Genomic DNA, 23259 nt, shown 5'->3' with positions numbered 1-23259 from the left:
GCCAAGTGTGCTTTTCTCTCCGGGGTTTTAGGTTTTTTAGATTTGATTTATTTGCACCATACAAAAGACTATATTTACAGTGCACAGCCACTTGGATAAATTTACAATATACAATAAATATAATATACAATAAATGTATTATAAATTGTAATCATGCATGCTAGCCATTTTTTTTTTTTTTTTTTTTCTTACAAATTGTGACTGTAATCTTGATTACAGACTGTATTTTTTCTGTAACTGTAAGGGATTAGTTACCTTTTTTGTATCCTGATTACAGTAACCGGATTACATGTAATCAGTTACTTCCTAAGACTGCTGTGTCACCTAGGTAACTGTGTTGCTCATCATTTAGCTTTGCCGGTCGGTCCTCCTGTCCTCCATTGTTGTTGTTGCTGTGACTTCCTTGCTTTGTGGCCACTAGCCTCACCGTGGTAGCCACAACCAGGTCACTGCTAGCCACATAGGAAACACCGACAGGACATGGTATACACACCAACACATCTCAAACTACATTGAGAAGCCAATTTCAGGCAAACAGCTGACTTACAGTAGGTATATGAACACAGACTGATGTTAGAAGCGGGGACTTAACATCGCGTTCAGTGACTTGAAGCCGCGGCCTGAACATGATTCGTTTTGGGCTTGGTTTTGGAGGCAGAGTGAGCCTTCCTAACTCCATTATAGGGAATGGTACAGCTGCTTTGTCCAACTGTATTAACGTCACATGCAGTTTGATGGGGGAGCAAAGACGGGAGCACCATCCCTCCCCAGCCACCTCTTTCCCTGTCAAAGCTAGAAGTGCTTAGAGGACGGCTCTTCTTTAGATTTAATCTATAGACTTTAATGAGTTCACAGCAGGTGGGGGGAAGGTTGGTTCACAGCAGTTGGGGGGGAAAGGTTGGTTCACAGCAGGTGGGGGGGAAGGTTCACAGCAGGTGGGGGGGGGGTTGACAAGGTGATGCAGCTTAACTCTCCGCCCAGAGGCCAGCCAGGCGGCACACTTATTAATTCAGAGTTAAGAGGGAATGTCAATGCTCATGAATGGCAGGGGGCGGGGCTAATATAGTTGCAGCAGACAAATGATCTTTTGAGTGAAAAGGAATCAGCTCACTAACCTGACTCTGCCAGATAAAGTAAAGTAAAGGTAAAGTCCCACTGATTGTCACACAATGTGTGAAATTTGTTCTCCGCATTTGACCCATCCCCTGGGGGGAGCGGTGAGCAGCAGCGTGCGCCGCGCTCGGGAATCACATGGTGATTTAACCCCCCAATTCCAACCCTTTGATGCTGAGTGTCAAGCAGGGAGGCAAATGGGTCCCATTTTTATAGTCTTTGGTATGACTCGGCCGGGGATTGAACTCACGACCTCCCAGTCTCAGGGCGGACACTCAGACCACAAGGCCACTGAGCTGGTTGGGGGCGATATTGGGCGATATTGTTTTCACAACGCCACACTTGTTGTGAAAACAATACCGCCCCCATCTGGCAGAGTCAGGTTATCAGCTCACAGCTCACACAGCCCATTACGAGAAACTGACCAACTCATTTAATTTCAAACATTTTCTTTTTATTGGTTGTTGTTCACCTTATGACGACTGACTGGAGTACATGCTGTACATCACCGAACTTTAACTACTTACTGGTAGATACATTCGAACAATATTAGTCATATTATCATTTTTAGCAGTATACAATATAAATGCATGTGCAAATCTTATAGGAATAGTGGAGGAATGCTTAATGGTGTCTTTTATATTCCAGAATATTCAAATAGGAACTTTCCAGAACCATTCTTATTATTAGGTCACTATTGAGGACGGCAAACACACTATATGTATAAGGTTATGTATAAGCCCCTATAGGAATATTTTGGGGGATATTCTAGTGATAGAAATAATGTAAGGTATGTCAAAATAAGTATTGAGGGCCAGACAGACAGACAGACAGACAGACAGACAGACAGACAGACAGACACACACACACACACACACACTCTCTCTATAGGAACATTATAGGCATTTTACAGTGACTCTTCATAAGGTAGTATGGAGCATTTAGAACTAAACAGGATATATTTATGTACAGGTTACATTTACATTGATATCACAGGATCTATAAGATGGTGCTCTGATCGATGCTGGGGTTTTCCCTGTAGGCAAAGCAGCTGGGAAAAATGCCTATATTCCCTGCACAGTGTCCCTCCAGCCACTCCTCGTTAACTACGAGAGAGAGAGAGAGAGAGAGAGAGAGAGAGAGAGAGAGAGAGAGAGAGAGAGAGAGAGAGAGAGAGAGAGAGTCATTGAGATAAACATCAGGATCGAGGAAGAGAGAGGCGGGCAATGGGAGAGCCTCTACAATGAAACGGTCAAGCAAGAAGACAAGCAAAACTCATTGTTATTCCACTGACGAGTCCTTCGGTGTGGAGGCTGAACTGCAGCACCTCACCTTCGCCCAGGATGTCGATGGTGTCTCCCTCGCTGAACTCCAGGTCCTCCGGGCCCTCGGCAGCGTAGTCATACAGCGCCACCATCTGGTAGAGGATGGTACGGTTGTCCAGGGGATCTTCTGTCTGAAATAAGAGGATTTAGAGAGCTTTTAATTAGGACTTTACGTCTGTGTACTTTTGCACGAGTGACTGGAAGGTCTCCGGTTTGAATCCCTCGGCTGGTTGGAGAATGTGCGTGGGGAAAGAATGAGTAATACCCGCTTCTTCTCCCTATCCAAATACTGCTGAGGAGGAGGCCTTGATGAATGAATGAATTTCAAATTATTTGAAATGGATTAAAAATATGTTTATATTGGCAATTATTCTTGTCTTTTGTGGGGCCCTCTAGCCATAGGGCCCAAGGCAGCCACCTACCTTTGCCTAATGGACTGGCAAGCATTGTTTTCTGTCAACTTTTCCTATATAAATAAAGGTTAAAAAAATTATGTAAATATGTTTTGTGTGTGCATGTGTGTGTGTGTGTGCGCGAGCGTGTGCATGCATGCGTGCGCTGTGTCGCTACCTGGCACCACAGGGTGGCTCTGCCCGCCTCGGCCACATCTAGCAGGGTGCTGCCTGACTGCCCCGCCCCGCCCAGAGGACTCAGCACCTGGGAGCCATGCTGCTTATACCTGTGGAGTAGAAGGGGTGGGGCGGGGGGGGGGGGGGGGGGGGGAGGTGTAGATAGGGACCAGGACAGGTAACATGAGAGCCTATTGGTGGATATGAGACGGGGGGAGGGGGAGGGAGGATGCCCTGTCTTTTTCCCCACCCTCCATCCTAAGGACTGACTGTATGATGTGATAATGATGTGTGCACTATGTTTCTATGCTGCCCTTTACTGTTATTTCACTGTTTTTATGTTCTTGGTGCTGCGGCAAGTTTCCCTACAGGGACAATCACTTTGATCTCCTTATCTTACAAACATGTGTCAACACTGTGTGTCAATAGATTATTACAATAAAGCATTTTGATCCTGTGCATCCTGTGACTAAGGCACTGATGATCACTTTGGGTGCATTGGCTTAAGCAAAGTTCAAAAACAGTACAACATTCAAGGTTCTTAGTGTCTTTTTGTGAGGCTCGATGCCTTAACTGTCTTCACCCTAAGCTGCTCACTCACTCATTCACTCACTCACTCACTCACTCACTCAGCGGAGGCATAGAGGATGACATCATAGTTGTTATTGTTTTTCTTAGTATCAACTCCTGAATATAGGGCAACGTATTCTCCAAAATAGGGATGCACCGATATGAAAAATGTGGCCGATAACGATAACCGATATTAACATTGCTGTTATGGCCGATAACCGATATTTACCGATGTCAATGATCTGTATAAAAACACATTTTTCTATGATAATCAAATTTTGTATACTAAAAAACACATGTAAACACTGAATTTGAAAAAAGTAATGCATTTATTTCTTTTCAAAATATTTGGAAAAGCCCATACATCATAGATTTACCACATTGTATCCTCTCAATGTAATTTTTTTGGGGGGCCAATACCGATAACCGATATTAACATTGCAACATCTTGCTGGTGCAGATACCTAAGAAAATGACTGACATCGGCCGATATTTATATGATTGCCGATATATCGTGCAAAATGATAATGAATCGTCCAAAATGATCATGAAACCACTGGAGATAGAGCAGCAGGAAGAGAGAGTGGACAGACCCAAAGGGCGGGGTGGACAAAGAAGAGGCTATTTTTAGAGGTGCAGCATCACTTGTTGAAATTCAAGGCGACAGAAGTGGCTTGGGCAGGCAGGCCTGCGTTTACCTGAGGCGCAGCTGGTCGACTGGCTGGCCCAATGTGTGTGCGATGCGTTCCTGGAGCTCATGGTGCGGCGTGTCCAAGGGGACAGACAGAGACACAGAGTAGCTGTAGTGGACCTTCACCACTATGGAGTCCACCTCACCTGAGCTCGCCTGGGCTGATTCCGCGTACTGGCAACAAAGTGGGGAAACGTAGTTAAAAAACAACAACCACATGTACAGCTAAAGCCTGCATAGGGTTAGATTGGCGTTCCATTGCAAAACAACAATAATAACAGTGGTCAACATCTCATATGGTTATGTCATTTGATTGATTACCTATTTATTAGAATTGGTCAATACTATACTGCTTGTCTATGGGAAGACCTATGCATGTTATGTTACTATATTATATTGTCTTGTGTTATGTTATAGTAGTAGTGGTGGTGGTGATAGTAGCGTAGAAGTAATAGCCGTCATGTAGTAGTAATAGTAAAGTAGTAGTCATATGGATTTCAATGAGTTTAGTGTCATATGATCGTCTAAAAAATTGATGAAAATGGTAAAATATATTTATTGATAAAGATATTGAATATCAGCACCAAAAATCAGCTATATGTCGGCAGCTTTCCAAAGATATCGGCCTTCAAAAGCCCCTATCAGTCCAACTCTAAAAGCAGAATAAATTAGACCAAAATCCAATTTGCTGACAGTGACTGAGTCCAACAATTCACATAAAAATGGCCGCCACTCCAACCGTCCTGGAACCATTTCTTTGTGGGAATGACTATTCTTATCCATTCAAGTTCTGTGGTTTCAGTCAATGTATTCTCATGAAATGGTTGATATGATATCTTACAAACATTTTTCATGCATAATCCTATGAATGTCCAGCAACACGGGCGATCAGTGCGCCTGTGCAAGCCCAGTGGAAAATGCAATATTTGAAGATAGTTTCAGTATTAAAATGTGTTTCGATAACATTTCTAGCGAGAAATTTGCATTTTATAATTTTCATAATCTTCTTTCAGTGACTGTATGTTTAGATTGTTAGTTATTATGATGATTCATTCAAGCTTTCTGTCATTTCTATGGTCATTCTTGTGGACGCTGCTCAGTGAAACCACAGTTGTAGTTCTTCCGGTTTGAAAAAGATTTAACAATCAAAGCATATCTCTAACATTTCTCAACACAAAAACACAAAAGTGTCCCTGGTAACAATACTAAATGGACACCCATTTTAATAATTTCACCTTTGACTGAGATTTTTTCCCTTTCTTTCTTCTTCCAGTTTTGGACAATAAAGGTGACATTAGCCTACCCATTAACAAAAAGCCTACCGCAACATCACATCTCTACCAAACATCCTGGAATTGTGTAGTTTTTTTTTAAAATAAATATTTCCCCCCACCGATTTTTTATCCCATTTTTATCCCCCGTTAGTGCTAATTTTAATGTATTTATCCTGGTTGCTGCTCCACCCTCTGCCAATCTGGGGAGAGCCGAAACTGGCTCCATGCTTCCTCCGAGACATGGGCAGTTAGCCAGCCGCTTCTTTTCACCTGACGGGGGAAGCTTCACCGGTAGGACATAGCACATGGGAGGATCATGCTATTCCAACGAGTTCCCCTCCCTCCGAACAGGCGCCCCTAACGACCAGAGGAGGCACCACATCAGCGACCAGGATATTGCATGTTTTGGTGTGGGGTTCCTATATGAAGGAAACCCCCAGGGGGCATGGGGAGAACATGCGAACTCCACACAGAAAGGCCCTTTTGACGACCCCACCCGGGCGGCGGGCACTCGAGGACATGCGGACGGGCACGCACTCCTTCAGCGCTCACAGAGTCCCAGGTGGGAATCGAACCCAGGACCTTCTAGCTGTGAGGCGACAGCGCTTACCACTGCACCAGCATGCCCTCCATGGAATGGTGTAGTTAACTGAACTAAGGTGTCCCTCCCCCGGGTTGCCATGATCACCGGCTAGGCTGGCAGATATTTAGAGCATGAGGGAGGTTTTTCCTTTTAAAGATAATTCAGGTCACTCGGCAATGCAGCTACTCTCCAATAGTTTGGCGAGTATTTATATCCCAACGCTATTTATATCCCAATGCTATTTATATCCCAATGCTGGATCCCTCCCTCCCTTGAGCGTCGTAGTGACTTAATCAGGACACATGAACAGTCTCCCCGCCAAGTTCAAGCCTTACAAAGCATTTTATCCACAAGTCCACACAATCCCTCTACATTTAGACAGTGTTGGGCAAGTTACTTTCTAAATCCAATATAGTACATACAGTATTACTAGTTACTATAATTTTAAAGTAATACGTTACTTTACAATATTACTGTCTGTGTAGAGTAACTCGTTACTTACACTACGTTTACATTACTTTCACCCAGGGCCGCTGCTGGCCATTTGGGTGCCCTAAGCGTAATTGTTTTGTGGTGCCCCCCCCCCCCCGCAAAACTTTCAATAACTGTCAAACGAAAGACTGCAAATTCATTAATTATGAACGATACTAGTGTATCTCACATTACTTTACATGTGGCAAACAAACAATTGTTAGAATTACTGTACATGTCAGCAAACAAGCAATTGTTAAACTGTACATGCAAGCAGGGGCGGACTGGGATCATAATTCAGGCTGGGCATTAGATACCAAGCAGGCCAGGCCGATACGGGCCGACGTGCGTGCCGGCGTCCGAAGGGCGGCGGCGAAGAATTTGGGCTGTTTGAAGCCCAATTTGGGCCGTTTGAAGCCCAATTTGGGCCGTTTGAAGCCAGATTTGGGCTGTTTGAAGCCAGATTTGGGCCGTTTGAAGCCCGATTTGGGCCGAGTCCAATTTTACAATGAGATGCACCCACTTTAACCCTGAATAAAGTAATAAAAACACTAGTAAACCAGTAGGCGGCGCCTGGCCTGCTGTGCAGTGAGTGGCCTGACTGAGGGCACCAAAAATTTTTTTTTTTTTTTTGTGCCCTCAGTCACATGATGCCCTACGCAGTCTGCATACTCTGCGTAATGGGGTGCGGCGGGCCTGCTTTCACCAAAATCACAGCAGTAGCAGAATGATGTCGCCACCCCGGAACATCCCGAAAAATAATTTCAACCGTCTTGAAGTCAGTGTAAACCGTCCAAAATTCTAAATGTTATCCATTTCCTGTGTTATTGTCATCTATATTGGTTTTAACTTATTTCCTAGCTGATGACCCTGCAGCTGACCCGTGGGCACCGGAGGAGGTGCGACAGGCATCAATGCCAAGCAGGAAATACCACCTACCTGTACATTAACTAACTTATTTGGATAAAAACATAGAATTTGATTAGAAAATGATTGCATCTTCATTTAAATATATGATTTGATAAAAATAAAAAATAAACTCAATTTGTAACTTGCGTTACTTGACAAAGTAACTGGTATAATATTACTGAAAACCTATTGGTAATAAGTTATATTACTGAGTTACTGCTGAAAGTAATATATTACATGTAATATGGTACTTTTGTAATGAGTTGCCCCCAACACTGGTTGGGAATAACTAACTACAGTAGTTAACTACTTTTTGCAGTAAGTAGTAATCTAACGGATTACTTTTTCAAATTTAGTAACTAAATTACAATTACTGAAATTTCAAAAGTTACTTGTTAGTTTAGGATGTGAAAATAGCGGACAACTTCAGAGGATTATGTGGTTTATGATCATCAGACCTAGTCCGGGGAGAGACGCCACCTACCTGCACAGGAAAAAGGCCCCACACGCTGCAGCCGAGCCCCAGAGGCTAATGACCTTGAGTAAGCTATAAGCCCCAGAGGCTATTGACCTTGAGTAAGCTATAAGCCCTAGAGGCTAATGACCTTGAGTAAGCTATAAGCCCCAGAGGCTAATGACCTTGAGTAGGCTATAAGCCCCAGGGGCTAATGACCTTGAGTAAGCTATAAGCCCCAGAGGCTAATGACCTTGAGTAGGCTATAAGCCCCAGGGGCTAATGACCTTGAGTAGGCTATAAGCCCCAGGGGCTAATGACCTTGAGTAGACTATAAGGCCCAGAGGCGAATGTCCTTGAGTAGGTTATAAGCTCCAGAGGCTAATGACCTTGAGTAGGTTATAAGCCCCAGAGGCTAACAACCTTGAGTAGGCTATAAGCCCCAGAGGCTAATGACATTGAGTAGGCTATAAGCCCCAGAGGCTAATGATATTGAGTAGGCTATAAGCCCCAGAGGCGAATGACCTTGAGTAGGTTATAAGCCCCAGAGGCGAATGACCTTGAGTAGGCTATAAGCCCCAGAGGTAAATTACATTGAGTAGGCTATAAGCCCTAGAGGCTAATGACGTTTAGTAGGCTATAAGCCCCAGAGGCTAATGACCTTGAGTAGGCTATAAGCCCCAGAGGTTAATAACCTTGAGTAAGCTATAAGCCCGCCTAGAGGCTAATGACCTTGAGTAGGCTATAAGCCCCAGACCATAATGACCTTGAGTAGGCTATAAGCCCCAGAGGCTAATGACCTTGAGTAAGCTATAAGCCCCAGAGCCTAATGACCTTGAGTAGGCTATAAGCCCCAGAGACTAATGACCTTGAGTAGGCAAAAAGTAACACAAAGTTACCTTCCATGATAGTAACTAATTACTTTTATTATGCAGTAGTTTTAAAGCAATTAAATTACTTTTTGAGACAAGTAACTTATAATTACTAATTTTCAGTAACTTGCCCAACACTGCATTTAGATGTGTGAGGAAACTGTGGTAGACCGTTGTGTGTCACGAGCCGGAGCTTGGAGGAAAATAACCCAGACGAGAGGCAGAGAAATCTGGCTTTTACAAAGAGGTACCTGCTGGATGGGGCTGCTGGCCTTGTTGGGGTAGTTGTACTTGGGTGGCTCTGTGACCAGCAGGGGGGGCAGGGTGGTGTAGGACAGAGGTGGAGTGTCCATGACGAAACGCCCTGGAGAGAGAACGCATGTCCAACAGTCTGATTACATACAAAACACAAAGTAGACTGATATGAGTTTGCCAATATTGTACTTTTGTTCAAAATCAAAGCTGGTTCAGAGGCTTTTCCACCCTGCAAATGATACAATTCTATTGTTTTGGGAATGTATTTTACTTGGAATATTTTTGTATTATTTTGGAATGACAAAGGTAATTTGAATACAGCACAAGCAACAAACAGCGAGGAGGAGCAATGATCTGGTATAATGGTTGAGAAGATCCTTTCCCCCTGAAGATATTAGAGACCGTAGACAAAGGAGGAATGTTGTTTTTTTGCATTTGCAGTTTTCGGTTTTACATTTTTTTATTTACATTTATCCCAAAGTTTCCTGCAACTGATACCACACATATCACTTTCCAGATATTAACATAAATATCTCATATGTTATGTGCTGGGGATTCAAAATATGGCATGAGTCAAATCAGGAATCCAGATTCTGTCAAATGAGGAAAATATCAGGAATCCAGATTCTGGTAGTATGACACTTCCCATAGCGATTCAAGATGTGCTCCTGATACGAAATCTCCTCTGTTCTGTGATCGGAGAGTTTCCAACACAGATATATGGGTTATGATTTGAAAAATATGGGCAAAAACATCTCTGGATTCTGGGGTGTTTTGCGCAGTGATGTGACTCACGTACCCCGAGGAGGAGCTGCGGGGCTGGACTGGGTCTCCGGGCGAGTGGGCGGCTTGAGGCCTGGTGGGAGGGGGATCCCACTCGGGACCCTCTGTGGAAGAAGTCAAGACAGAAAAATGAAAAAAAAAAAAACAATCTTAAGTGTATTGACGTATTGACTTATCAATAACTATGGCTAATTATGGCTCCAACACCATGACACATATTTTGTGTCGAAGATAACTGAGCGATTTTGTAACTGTCGGTCGAAAGGCTTTCAAAGCAGCAGTGAATTTGAGTGCAACCCGCGTGAACCTGAAGTATCTCAAAGCCAAGCCAAAGAGTCGCAGCAGTGAAGGGACTTACATTCTTTTTGCCTTTGACTGCCTTGACGTCTGCTGGCTCGAGCAGCGCCATGGGCAGAAGGCCTCTCTGAAAAAAGATCCAGAAGTAGAAATGAGACGCCAACACTACCTGACAGAAGCATCGAGAGCTAAACATAAAGATTTTTCATTAGCCACTTCTGATGTTATAGCATATACAGCCATTGGTTTGGTTTCTTGCAAAGGTTTCAACAAGTTACTTTAAGACGCAAGAGCTTTTTTAGTTCCAAGTAGAAAGAAATCAAAGATCACTACAAAAAATTCAAAATGTCACATTTAACTTTTGATACTAATTAAAATTAATTTCATGTCATCATCTACTCACCCTCATACCACACAGGTTGCCAGCACAACTCCATAGCTGCCTTCTTCAAAACAACTGATGTCAGTGGGGACCAGTTCTTCAGAGTTCCAAAAAGACCTATATTATATTTACAATATAATTGAGTGCAAATCTGAACTACAGCTGATTGATTCGCAATAAATAATGCTGTGTAGATCTTTCTATTCACAGTGTGATCGTTTGGCTGTTTGTGTTTTGGAACTCTGAAGAAGGTCCCCATTGACTTCAGCTGTTTTGGAGGAGGCGGCTATGAAGTTGTGCTGGCAACCTCCCTGTGTGTCACTTTCATTTTTGGGTGAACTATTCCTTTAAGACATTTCAAGACTTTTCTCCTGCAGAAACACTTGCTGCGTTCCAATACCCATACTTGTACTTCTTTCTTGTAGTATGTACTGCCGCTGCCCTCACAAAGTATGGATTGTAGTGTGTAGCATGCATGCAAAATGCATACTATTGGGACACACTACAGTACATCTGTCGTCACGTGAGCTTCCTGAACTCCGACCTCTTGCTCACTTCCGCCGACGTCCGCAGCGCCACATTTGATTTTTTTTTTTTCAATAAACAAAGTCTGGCAATAACAAACAGTATATTATACAAAAAATTCAGACTAAGCATTTACAAAATTGGAACAGACAATCAAATAAACAAATTGCTGTTATATTGTAATGTATGTTGTTGTTTCTAATAAACTGATGTGATGATACTTACATGCAGTCTCATTCTTAACAGTATAATAACGTGCATATTTCTGTCAGTGTTTTTATCATAGTTATTGACGTGTTCACGGCGTCATGGAGGTGGGCGTGGATTATACACGCAGCTCAGTGCGACGTAACTCCAGTAGGTGGCGGTAATGCACAAAAAGTTGTTTGCCAACCGCCATAAAACATTAGAAGAAGAAGAAGACGTAACTTCCGCTGCGCAAAGGATTGTGGGGAAGATTGGCTGGCGCAGCATGCATCGATCCATACTCCGAAATAGGAGCTGATGTAGTACAACATCCTGGTACTCTTGGCATACTGCATCTGACATACTATGTATTGGGACATACTAATTCTTTTTTTGCCTACTAAATAGTATGGAAGTATGGGTATTGGAACGGGCCCCCTGATTCCACTGAACTATTGACATTGTTTTCATGAAAACGATCCTGTACGTTTGGCTCATTATATAAGCAGCAGCTGTCCCTCCTTCCCACCTGTCCGTCGTGTATGACGTTTGCCATACCGTCCCGGTCCTCCTCGCTGAATATGAAGACCATGGCGCCCCCCGGCACCGTCAGCTGACCGGGGCCGCGAGACATGTAAGGGACCCGCATACGCATGTAACGCGTGTCCCTAACAGGAAGTGAAGAAATCAAATCAGTCACACATCCACAAGCTGCTGTAGGGTTAGGGTTAGGGTTAGTATGTATAACAACATTAATTAATGCATTTGTTCATGTCCATTTAACATGAACTAATCTTTGTTAATGTTGTTATTCATGTTTAACCATGTGTTAATAAATGCATTAGGTAATGGTTTTGTTTCCATGTTTGTAATGTATATTTCACCTTGGTGACAGAGCTCCTTCCACCTTGGGCTCATAGAAGCCAGGTTTCTGTTGAGAAGACAGAGAGACAGACGGTCAGGAGAAGACATGACCGACAAGATGGTGAGAAGACAGAGAGACAGACGGTCAGGAGAAGACATGACTGACAACATGTTGAGAGGACACAGAGACAGACTGTCAGAAGACATGACTGACAACATGTTGAGAGGACAGAGAGACAGACGGTCAGGAGAAGACATGACCGACAAGATAGTGAGAAGACAGAGACACAGATGGTCAGGAGAAGACATGACTGACAACATGTTGAGAGGACAGAGAGACAGACGGTCAGGAGAAGACATGACTGACAACATGTTGAGAGGACAGAGAGACAGACGGTCAGGAGAAGACATGACTGACAACATGTTGAGAGGACAGAGAGACAGACGGTCAGGAGAAGACATGACTGACAACATGTTGAGAGGACAGAGAGACAGATGGTCAGGAGAAGACATGACTGACAACATGTTGAGAGGACAGAGAGACAGACGGTCAGGAGAAGACATGACCGACAAGATGGTGAGAAGACAGAGACAGATGGTCAGGAGAAGACATGACTGACAACATGTTGAGAGGACAGAGAGACAGACGGTCAGGAGAAGACATGACCGACAAGATGGTGAGAGGACAGAGAGACAGACGGTCAGGAGAAGACATGACTGACAACATGTTGAGGACAGAGAGACAGACGTCAGGAGAAGACATGACCGACAACATGTTGAGAGGACAGAGAGACAGGTGGTCAGGAGAAGACATGACTGACAACATGTTGAGAGGACAGAGAGACAGACGGTCAGGAGAAGACATGACCGACAACATGTTGAGAGGACAGAGAGACAGACGGTCAGGAGAAGACATGACCGACAAGATGGTGAGAGGACAGAGAGACAGACGGTCAGGAGAAGACATGACTGACAACATGTTGAGGACAGAGAGACAGACGGTCAGGAGAAGACATGACCGACAAGATGGTGAGAGGACAGAGAGACAGACAGTCAGGAGAAGACATGACTGACAACATGTTGAGAGGACAGAGAGACAGACAGTCAGGAGAAGACATGACTGACAACATGTTGAGAGGCCAGGGAGACAGACGGTCAGGAGAAGACATGACCGACAACATGTTGAGAGGACAGAGAGACAGACGGTCAGGAGAAGACATGACCGACAACATGTTGAGAGGACAGAGAGACAGACGGTCAGGAGAAGACATGACTGACAACATGTTGAGAGGACAGAGAGACAGACGGTCAGGAGAAGACATGACTGACAACATGTTGAGAGGACAGAGAGACAGACGGTCAGGAGAAGACATGACTGAAAACATGTTGAGGACAGAGAGACAGACGTCAAGAGAAGACATGACTGACAACATGTTGAGAGGACAGAGAGACAGTCAGGAGAAGACATGACCGACAAGATGGTGAGAGGACAGAGAGACAGACGGTCAGGAGAAGACATGACTGACAACATGTTGAGAGGACAGAGAGACAGACGGTCAGGAGAAGACATGACTGACAACATGTTGATAGGACAGAGAGACAGATGGTCAGGAGAAGACATGACTGACAACAAGTTGAGAGGACAGAGAGACAGACGGTCAGGAGAAGACATGACTGACAACATGTTGAGAGGACAGAGAGACAAACGGTCAGGAGAAGACATGACTGAAAACATGTTGAGGACAGAGAGACAGACGTCAAGAGAAGACATGACTGACAACATGTTGAGAGGACAGAGAGACAGACGGTCAGGAGAAGACATGACTGACAACATGTTGATAGGACAGAGAGACAGATGGTCAGGAGAAGACATGACTGACAACAAGTTGAGAGGACAGAGAGACAGACGGTCAGGAGAAGACATGACTGACAACATGTTGATAGGACAGAGAGACAGACGGTCAGGAGAAGACATGACTGACAACATGTTGATAGGACAGAGAGACAGATGGTCAGGAGAAGACATGACTGACAACATGTTGATAGGACAGAGAGACAGACGGTCAGGACAAGACATAACTGACAACATGTTGAGAGGACAGAGAGACAGATGGTCAGGAGAAGACATGACTGACAACATGTTGAGAGGACAGAGAGACAGATGGTCAGGAGAAGACATGACCGACAACATGTTGAGGACAGAGAGACAGATGGTCAGGAGAAGACACCGTTAGTAACTCTGCTCAGCCTCACCTGCAGCCTCAGCGGCTCAAAGCCTCCAAAGTCATCATTGGGGATCATGGAGGAAATCACCTGAAAGTAGGAGACAGTCAGACCAACTTAGCGTCTATAGTCAATCCAGGAATCCTACACACGTCTCTAGATGTTAGGTTAATTACCAATATTAGTGTCTATTTGTTTTGTATGTAATCAGAGCATTTGTTTCAGAAGAGGGGTATTATATATATTCAGAGAAGGTCTAGGCCTATATTCTGTTGAATCTCAACGCTTGTGAACCACAACCTAAGTTCTTTTATTTGCTTAAAGTTTTCAAATTAATTAATTAAATTGGTGTTGCAGTGGTAAGCGCTGTCGCCTCACAGCTAGAAGGTCCTGGGTTCGATTCCCACCTGGGACGCTGTGAGCGCTGAAGGAGTGCGTGCCCGTCCGCATGTCCTCGAGTGCCCGCCACCCGGGGGGGGGGGGGGGGGGGTCGTCAAAAGGGCCTTTCTGTGTGGAGTTTGCATGTTCTCCATGCCCCCTGGGGGTTTCCTTCATATATGAACCCCTCACTAAAACATGCAATATCCTGGTCGCTGATGTGGTGCCTCCTCTGGTCGTTAGGGGCGCCTGTTCGGAGGGAGGGGAACTCGTTGGAATAGCGTGATCCTCCCACGTGCCATGTCCTACCGGTGAAGCTTCCCCTGTCCCCCTAACTGCCCATGCCCAGGAAGCATGGAGCCAGTTTCGGCTCTACCCAGATTGGCAGAGGGTGCAGCAGCAACCAGCATAAATTAAAATGAGCACTAACGGGGGATAAAAATGGGATAAAAAAAATCTGAAAAAAATATAAAAAATAAAAATAAAAAGTTTTCAAATTAACAGACATTTTCAAATTTGCATCGGAAGCACTCCTGTGGATGGTGGACTTGTTGATATATTGATATGCGGGAGCGTATTTTTGATTCCCAAACGTTGAGATTCAACATATCGTATCTGTGGTTTGCAGAAAGTATTATTTGCGAAACGTTCACACTCATTTGGATTCACTTATAGGCAAAGGGTGTGGTGAGTGCCACATCTCTTAGCACCTCGACACACACAGCAGGCGTGTCGGCTACAATGGACAGGGGGATGCTGTACCTTTGCTTTTCCCAGGAAGTCTCTCTGTTGGAGCTGCTCCACATCCTGTTTCCTGGGTCGAAACACATCCCCTTCAGGCACCAGGAGAGGAGCCAGGAGCTCCCCCCTCTGGACGGACACACACACACACACACACACACACACACACACACACACACACACACACACACACACACACACACACACACACACACACACACACACACACACACACACACACACACACACACACACACACAAGTTGTTAAGACAGACCTTTATAATCACTCTCAAAGCCTTATCCCTGCTACCCTGACCCTAATTTAAACCTCATTAATATAAGCATACCTCATTAACATAAGGCTACCTCATTAACATAAGCCTACCTCATTACTACCTTCACTGTAAAGTTAAACTCATCTGTCTAGGTAGGCTTGCATCCAGACTGCAATAGATCCCCATGCAATTTCCCAAAGTGCTAAAGACCAGCGGTTAAAGTGGGTCGCAACTGCATTATCACTCAAAAAGGACCAGTGCACCAAAAAAATAAATGACTAGAAACCAAATAATAATGGCTGGGTTTCCCAAAAGCTTCTTAGCGCTAAGAAGCTTCTTTAACCGTTCTTAAGGCCCCCTTAAGAAGCAAACGCGTTTCCCAATTGCTTCTTAGCCTAAGATGATCTTTCGTTACGAAAGCATGCGTTTCCCAAAAGCTTCTTAGCGCTAAGAAGCTTCTTTGACCCTTCTTAAGGCTCCCGTAAGAAGCCAACGAAGCCAACGCGTTTCCCGATTGCTTCTTAGCCTAAAATTATCTTCCGTTAAGAAGGCTGCGTTTCCCAAAAGATTCTTAGCACTAAGATGATCTTTCGTTAAGAAGGTTTTGTAAGAAGGGTCTGGAGCCTTCTTAACACCTTCTTAATGACGAAACACTGGCAGATCCAGCCGCGTCAGGCAAAAGGAGATACTTGTGTCCACTGTTCCTCTTGTGTTTTTCCCTTTTTCCTTTCTTTCATGCAGCCTTTAGTGTTTAAAATTGGGGAACACTTGAAAATCTCCCCTGTATGTATGGTTACTTGTGTTTTAAATGTTTGACCGTAGGCTATATTCCTCTAACCAGAATGAATTCCTTTTATAATAAGAATCTTGTGGATTTATATAGCACCTTTCACAGAACCCAAGGTCGCTTAAATTCTGTAGTGTTTCTCGCAATTTTGTTGTATGCTGTGTATATAAAGCAATTTGAACTGCAGTCCATGTCTGAAATAAATAATGTTTAATAGAAGAAGTTCTTGTTTAACATGACCACGATTAGGTTATTCTACAACAGTGTTTCTCAACCACTGGGTCGTGGCCCACTGGTGGGCTCAGAGTGCCATCTAGTGGGCCGCAGAGGACCTCTCACATCAAGATGGTGGACAGCTCCAGTTAAGATGCTTCTTAAGAGCATTTTTTTTTCTTCTTCTCTTCTGTTAAGAAGGCGTTTGCTCCTTAAGAAGCTTCTCTTAAGAAGCTTCTTTGTTGGGAAACTCAGCCAATATGAGTGCGGGTAGTTGGAAGGAAAATACAACTACATAAAACACTGTCATTCGAAGATGGAAATGTCGCCCCCGGACCCCCTCCCCGGAAACAGGGTTCCCCCACCTGCCAAATCCCACTTTAACCCCTGCTAAAGACTGTGATACAAAGACACACACACACACACACTTCGATACTCACCAAGACACTGTCCAAAGCCAGCTCCACATTCCCCCCTCGACCCCCTCCTCTCTCCTGGGAGGCGGACAGCAGCACCTCCCTGGCCTGCTCCCACTGGCCCATCCGACAGTACACCGCTGCTGCATTATATAGCACCTGGTACACATCCAGACCTTTACTCATTATCTATATTATAACACCTGGTACACATCCAGACCTTTACTCATTATCTATATTATAACCCCTGGTACACATCCAGACAGTATTGCAACACATTTGATCGATGAAGGCTAAAAAGCTTCATTCTCAAACAAAACAAAACGCCAATGACAAAGCAGTATTATTATTCCAGTATTTAGCATAGTGGTATATTACATCTTACCAAGACATTTCTATTGGCCTTTTTCACAACAGCCATTTTGTGTCTAAAAGGCAGGGTAAACAGGGGTGCAACCAAACATTAATGAGGGCCCCAGTACTGGAACACCTAAATGGACTGCAAGTTGCAAACCCTCCCTTACAGAAAAAGGACATTAACTTAACATGTGCGATGCACATGATTTTTTTATATGAAATTTCACATGTGAAACATGTGAAAACATGTTAAATTTCACATGTGAAAACATGTGGAACAGCATGTGGTTTTGGAACATTTTCACATGTGAAATGTGTGAAACCCATGTAACTAAATTCCCATGTAAAACCTATGTGATTACATTAAACATGTTTACATGTGAAACCCATGTAAATGTTGTTTTCCACAAAAATGGTCAATTGGATCTCTAATTAGTTAGCTTACTTTCCAAAACATGACAAGGATTCAGGTCCATATTCCTCTGTACTAAAGCACAGGTGAGAAGTGAAACCTTACTGAGAGGATGCAGCCACAGGTGCATATTCTCTGGGAAGCTGTTGTGTCTTATCTGTACTGTGAGAAATATGTGATATTGTGCAACCTCTTCTTCTGCCTCCATCAAATGAGGCTTTGTTAGTTCCCAGGTGTGTACAGCATGTGGCATTTGAACTGCACAATGGAGTCATTGACATGAAAGTGATTCTTTCCATTTCTCAGCTCTGACGGATCTCGTCAGCTCTGACGGACCTCGTCAGCTCTGATGGATCTCGTCAGCTCTGGCGGATCTCGTCAGCTCTGGCGGACCTCGTCAGCTCTGACGGACCTCGCTGACGGATCTCGTCAGCTCTGACGGACCTCGTCAGCTCTGGCGGACCTCGTCAGCTCTGACGGACCTCGTCAGCTCTGGCGGACCTCGTCAGCTCTGACGGACCTCGTCAGCTCTGGCGGACCTCGTCAGCTCTGACGGATCTCGTCAGCTCTGGCGGATCTCGTCAGCTCTGACGGACCTCGTCAGCTCTGACGGATCTCGTCAGCTCTGACGGATCTCGTCAGCTCTGACGGACCTCGTCAGCTCTGACGGACCTCGTCAGCTCTGGCGGACCTCGTCAGCTCTGACGGACCTCGTCAGCTCTGGCGGACCTCGTCAGCTCTGACGGACCTCGTCAGCTCTGGCGGACCTCGTCAGCTCTGACGGATCTCGTCAGCTCTGACGGATCTCGTCAGCTCTGGCGGACCTCGTCAGCTCTGACGGATCTCGTCAGCTCTGACGGACCTCGTCAGCTCTGACGGACCTCGTCAGCTCTGACGGACCTCGTCAGCTCTGACGGATCTCGTCAGCTCTGACGGATCTCGTCAGCTCTGATGGACCTCGTCAGCTCTGACGGACCTCGTCAGCTCTGACAGAACTCATATTGGATTTCTTCCTTCTTTTTTTAGAAGCTTGGTAATAAAAGGAAGGCATGTGTGACTGGTGTTTCCTTGTATAAATGTATGTTGGCGTTTCCTTGTATAAGTTGGCGTTTCCTTGTATAAGTTGGCGTTTCCTTGTATAAATGTGTGTGGCCACTTAGTTAAGAAATGGCGTGTGTGGGAGACGGAGTGTCAGACCTGCCAGCTGTGCAGTTTGTATCGCAGGCCCAGTTGTCTGTAGTCGATAACCAGGTTCCCCCTCATGTGTTTCTGAGCCCAGATGCAATCGGACAGAGCGTCCTCCAAGCTGGAAAAACGACAAAAACAGAGGAAGAGATGGACTGTGAGGCTGGATGAATGAATAGAAATCTCATCAAAGACAGTTTGGTGATGATGGGATACATACCTGTCGACCTGCATCTGTACTGCGGCCCTCTGGAAGAAACCAACGGCAAGACGTTCGTCCCTGGCGATGGTCTGGTCCAAGGCCTGGACATGACAGATTGGGGGGGGGGGGGGGGGGGGGGGCATTTCAGGTGGGACACACAGACATGCATTACATTCACATTGTAGACATTCAGAAAATACTCTTATCCAGACTGAGTTACGATGCAGGTACAGTTCAACGTCTTGAGATATTCTGCTTCTAGAAGACGCTCTCTCACCACTATGCTACTAATGCACAACGATGTACAACAAAGCGCAATTCAATTCAATTCAATTCAAAAAACTTTATTATTCCCGCAAGGGGCAATTTAAGGCATGAATACTGCAAACAAGCTGTACTTTGTACACATCCAAAAACAAAACAAGAAACAAGACAATACATGACACTGATAAAGCAAGGATCCCATGAAAGTCTGTGGATTATCTTCAGTAACCGGGCCATGATTTCTGGAACGAGACAATGCTGTTGAGTTTTTCAAATGTATTTTTTTGGTGCTTCGAGCACCACAAGGCGAGTGCCATCCAGTTCCCATTGTATTGGAGAGAAGATATCTCCGATATCTCCAAAACTCAGGCAACACAAAACGATATAGATGGATAAATAGCACTACAGGTGAGAGGGAAAAATATGTATTTTGGATTTTAGGGCGAGCGGTCCTTTTAAAACTTGATTAATGACAAATGTAACCACGTGGTCAAGAGAAGGCTTTTTTGGGTGAGTCATGCATTCATTCATTCATTCATTCAGTCAGGAATGGTCAGTCTTCTGTGGTGTTTTACGCTACGGCAGTTGGCATCCTTTATGTGCCTCCCGTACCGCACCAGCTTCCCACCCGCAGACGCGGCCAATTGTACACACACACACACACACGCTCGCACACCTACCTACCTGCAGGGCGGGCTCCAGCTGTCCCAGGGCGAGGTGGGCAGAGGCGGTGATCCAGAGTGTGCGGGACGTGGGCTCTGTGATCTGTTCCAGCTTGGCCAGAGCGCCCGTCCAGTCCTTAGCGTCATAGGCCTTCACCGCCTCGTCCCACAACCGCAGCAACTCAGTGTACAGCATCCTGCACACAGGACAAGAACACACACACCATGTACAGCATCCTGCACAATAACGCACTGTGTGACACATACTGCTGTTAAATGATTGAGGCCATCCATTTTTTTTTAATGAATCATTCATTCAATAACAGACTATTTTAAGGGATTTGAAGACTTTTTTTTTTTGCTTTTTTTTATCACTTTAATTATTCTGTCTTTTATTGTATTGTTGCTTATTTTTTTATTTATTGTTTAATTAAAGCACTTAGTGCATTGACAAGTGCTTTATGTTATTTATAGAGTTATTTCTTTAAGATTGGAATAATTTATATGTATGACAGTCCAAGTCCATTTTCTTCCATCCCCATGTCACGTTTGACTGCAGTTACAAATACTGAGACAAGCAAGCCTAGTTTGATCTACTTTTGTTTATTTTTTAAATCACTTTGAAATAAAGTACTTCAGTAAACCAATTAAGAAGATGATTGAGTTTCAAGTTATGTGCATTCTATATTACATCTTACACCAAACCATAACAATTTCAAAATGAATACAAAGTAATGCACTTTACATATACATTAATTTAAATATTATTTGCATGGAAAAAAACGCAGACTGACAACAACCTGGAGACAGATGGGGACTTGGACTTGAGACTTGAGACTTGGACTTGAGTCACACTTAAGTCACACACACAGTGACTTGAGACTCGTCCTCAAAAAGACTTGAGACTTGACTTGGAATTAAGGTTTGGGACGTGTGAACAATCTTTATTTTTGTGTGTATTAACATTAAGGAAAGGTCTAGGCTACTAATAATAATTTCAACTAATCAAGGCTCATAGTGTATGGCTAATAGATAAAGGAGTCCGGATAATACAGTACATGCTTTGAATAGTTTTAGCTATGCAGTGGTCTAGGCCATGTTCACATTACAGGCAAATTCGATTTGCTGATAAAGTCATTAATCATCATTATCTTGATTGGTTTCCCAAATCTGATTTGGGAGTGTGTCCACACTGCCACAAATATACGTACAAATCAGATTTGGTGAATATGCGCGTCCGCACTGAAGACACATCAGTCGAAAGCCCATTTGAAGCAGATTGGAAACTACCTCCATTATGTAGTTTGGGACAAGTGACTTGGAGCGTCCAGACTCATAAAACCAATCTGGATAAAGTCATTAATAATAGGTCACTAAAGTTCACAAATCAGATTTGGCCTCCTAGTCTGAACATGGCCTAAGCAGATGGGATGACACCCAGCAGATGATAGAACGCTCATGTGTAAGAGATTTCCCTTGGACTTGTGACTAAAGACTTGAGACTTGCCTTGCACTAATAGCTCAAAGACTTGAGACTTGCACTATAGCTCAAAGACTTGTGCTCACAAGTCATTTTTTGCAAGGACAAGTCAAGTCGCATGCAGCAGCATCATTTTACTGGAAGTACTTCCTTGTACCTCACACATTTCCTACCTGGGAGATGTTATTCAAATCATATCATCTGAGCACTTTAAAAAAATATATACGTTTTCAATCTCCTGCATGAGCAGTGCTTACCTTCTGCTCTGGAACGGCGTAGTAGTTAGTGAGAGTTCAGTCAGTCCCAGTGTGCAGGTCCACCTTGATACCTGCTGCCCGTCGCTTGCTCTGCCAACGAGGAAGTGAAGGCTGAGTTAGGCTGAAACAGGCTGGCCAGGAATCTCCACCCTGCTGCTACAAGGAAGTCCTCCATCCACATTCCCCAGATAGGACCTGAGCAGGGCACCCAGCCAGAGGAATTCCCCGGGGGAGAGGCACTCACTACAGCACGTACACTACTATACACCCCTGCAACAGGCCTGGGTGAGCACACATCTCTGTTATATAAATCACCCGGCTATACCTGTCTGGGCCTAGTCCTCAAATACACTCAAATACACCTGAAGTTAATTAGGCCAACCTCTTACTGTGTAGCAAGTAAGTATATTGTTAATGTGGTTGATTGTTTATCAATGTCTCTGTTTCTTTGGGTTAACCTGCCTGCCCTACAGCAGTATTCAACTCTAGTTTTAACATGGGGGGGGTTATTTGGACTTGACCACCACCATGAAAACCAGAAACTAAACTAATCACCAAGATCAGATGCAGCTGGAGCAGTGTGTGTGTGTAGTGTTTGAACGAGACCATGAGAAATACCCTGAAAACTGAAAACACGTTGGTGAACAGATTCAACAAGCTGTAATGGGTCTGTCCTCATTTTGCATCTCTATTCTTGGTTTACACTCAAATGTGTGTTTTAAAAAATAAAAGTAGGCTAGATGTGGTCTCCTAGACAGGAACTAACTCTGCTAAATTATATCCCTCCACTATGTTCTCTTCGATCAAATAAAAATGTAATTTGGTGGCTCACCTGGTAGGCTTTAGTTAGTCCTTTGCGCAGCCGACCCGGGTTCGAATCTGACCCGTGGTCCGCATGTCATAGCCTCTCTCTCTCCCCACCTTTCCTGTCTGCCTGCTGTCCTATCCAATTCTGGTTTTAACACATTTCTAATTTAGATTTCCATATTTAAACAAGCATTGTACAGTTTTTTACTGCTTATCTGTTACTCTGTGCTGAATCCCTTTATTTTGCTGCTGTATCAACCTAAGTTCCCCCAATCGAGTTTAATCTGAACTCACTTTGAACATCATTCTGCCATTACTGCACATGCTTCCCCATTGGGAGTATCTATTGCAACTGAATTCACAGCAATCATACTCGTGTATCAGGGCAATTCCCATAGTGTCAGGTGAGTTGTCAATCACAGATTAGTATAGTAGTATTTTCCTGTGAAAAAACGTCTCCCATCTGGTCCTCCAAG

The 23259-nt window shown here is 44.3% G+C and overlaps 1 protein-coding gene across 1 annotated transcript; it reads right to left on the bottom strand.

Moving 5' to 3' along the window:
- Nucleotides 1-1582: 1582 nt before the first annotated feature.
- Nucleotides 1583-22064, bottom strand: noxa1 (NADPH oxidase activator 1). Its single transcript, XM_083643847.1, has 16 exons — nucleotides 21977-22064; nucleotides 20262-20436; nucleotides 19332-19414; nucleotides 19124-19232; nucleotides 17182-17316; nucleotides 15487-15594; nucleotides 14377-14436; nucleotides 12144-12190; nucleotides 11789-11927; nucleotides 10228-10293; nucleotides 9886-9973; nucleotides 9083-9195; nucleotides 4276-4442; nucleotides 3009-3117; nucleotides 2446-2569; nucleotides 1583-2219 (listed from the first exon to the last, which is right to left on the bottom strand). Exons 2-16 carry the CDS (start codon nucleotides 20433-20435, stop codon nucleotides 2113-2115), a joined length of 1629 nt encoding a protein of 542 aa, XP_083499973.1. The 5' UTR covers nucleotide 20436; nucleotides 21977-22064; the 3' UTR covers nucleotides 1583-2112.
- Nucleotides 22065-23259: the final 1195 nt, after the last annotated feature.

The sequence above is a fragment of the Poromitra crassiceps genome (assembly GCF_964638095.1).
Source record: "Poromitra crassiceps genome assembly, chromosome: 10".
Classification (NCBI taxonomy): Eukaryota; Metazoa; Chordata; class Actinopteri; order Beryciformes; family Melamphaidae; genus Poromitra; species Poromitra crassiceps.
The sequence above is the reverse complement of the archived record's forward strand: the minus strand, read 5'-3'. Positions and strand labels throughout refer to the sequence as shown.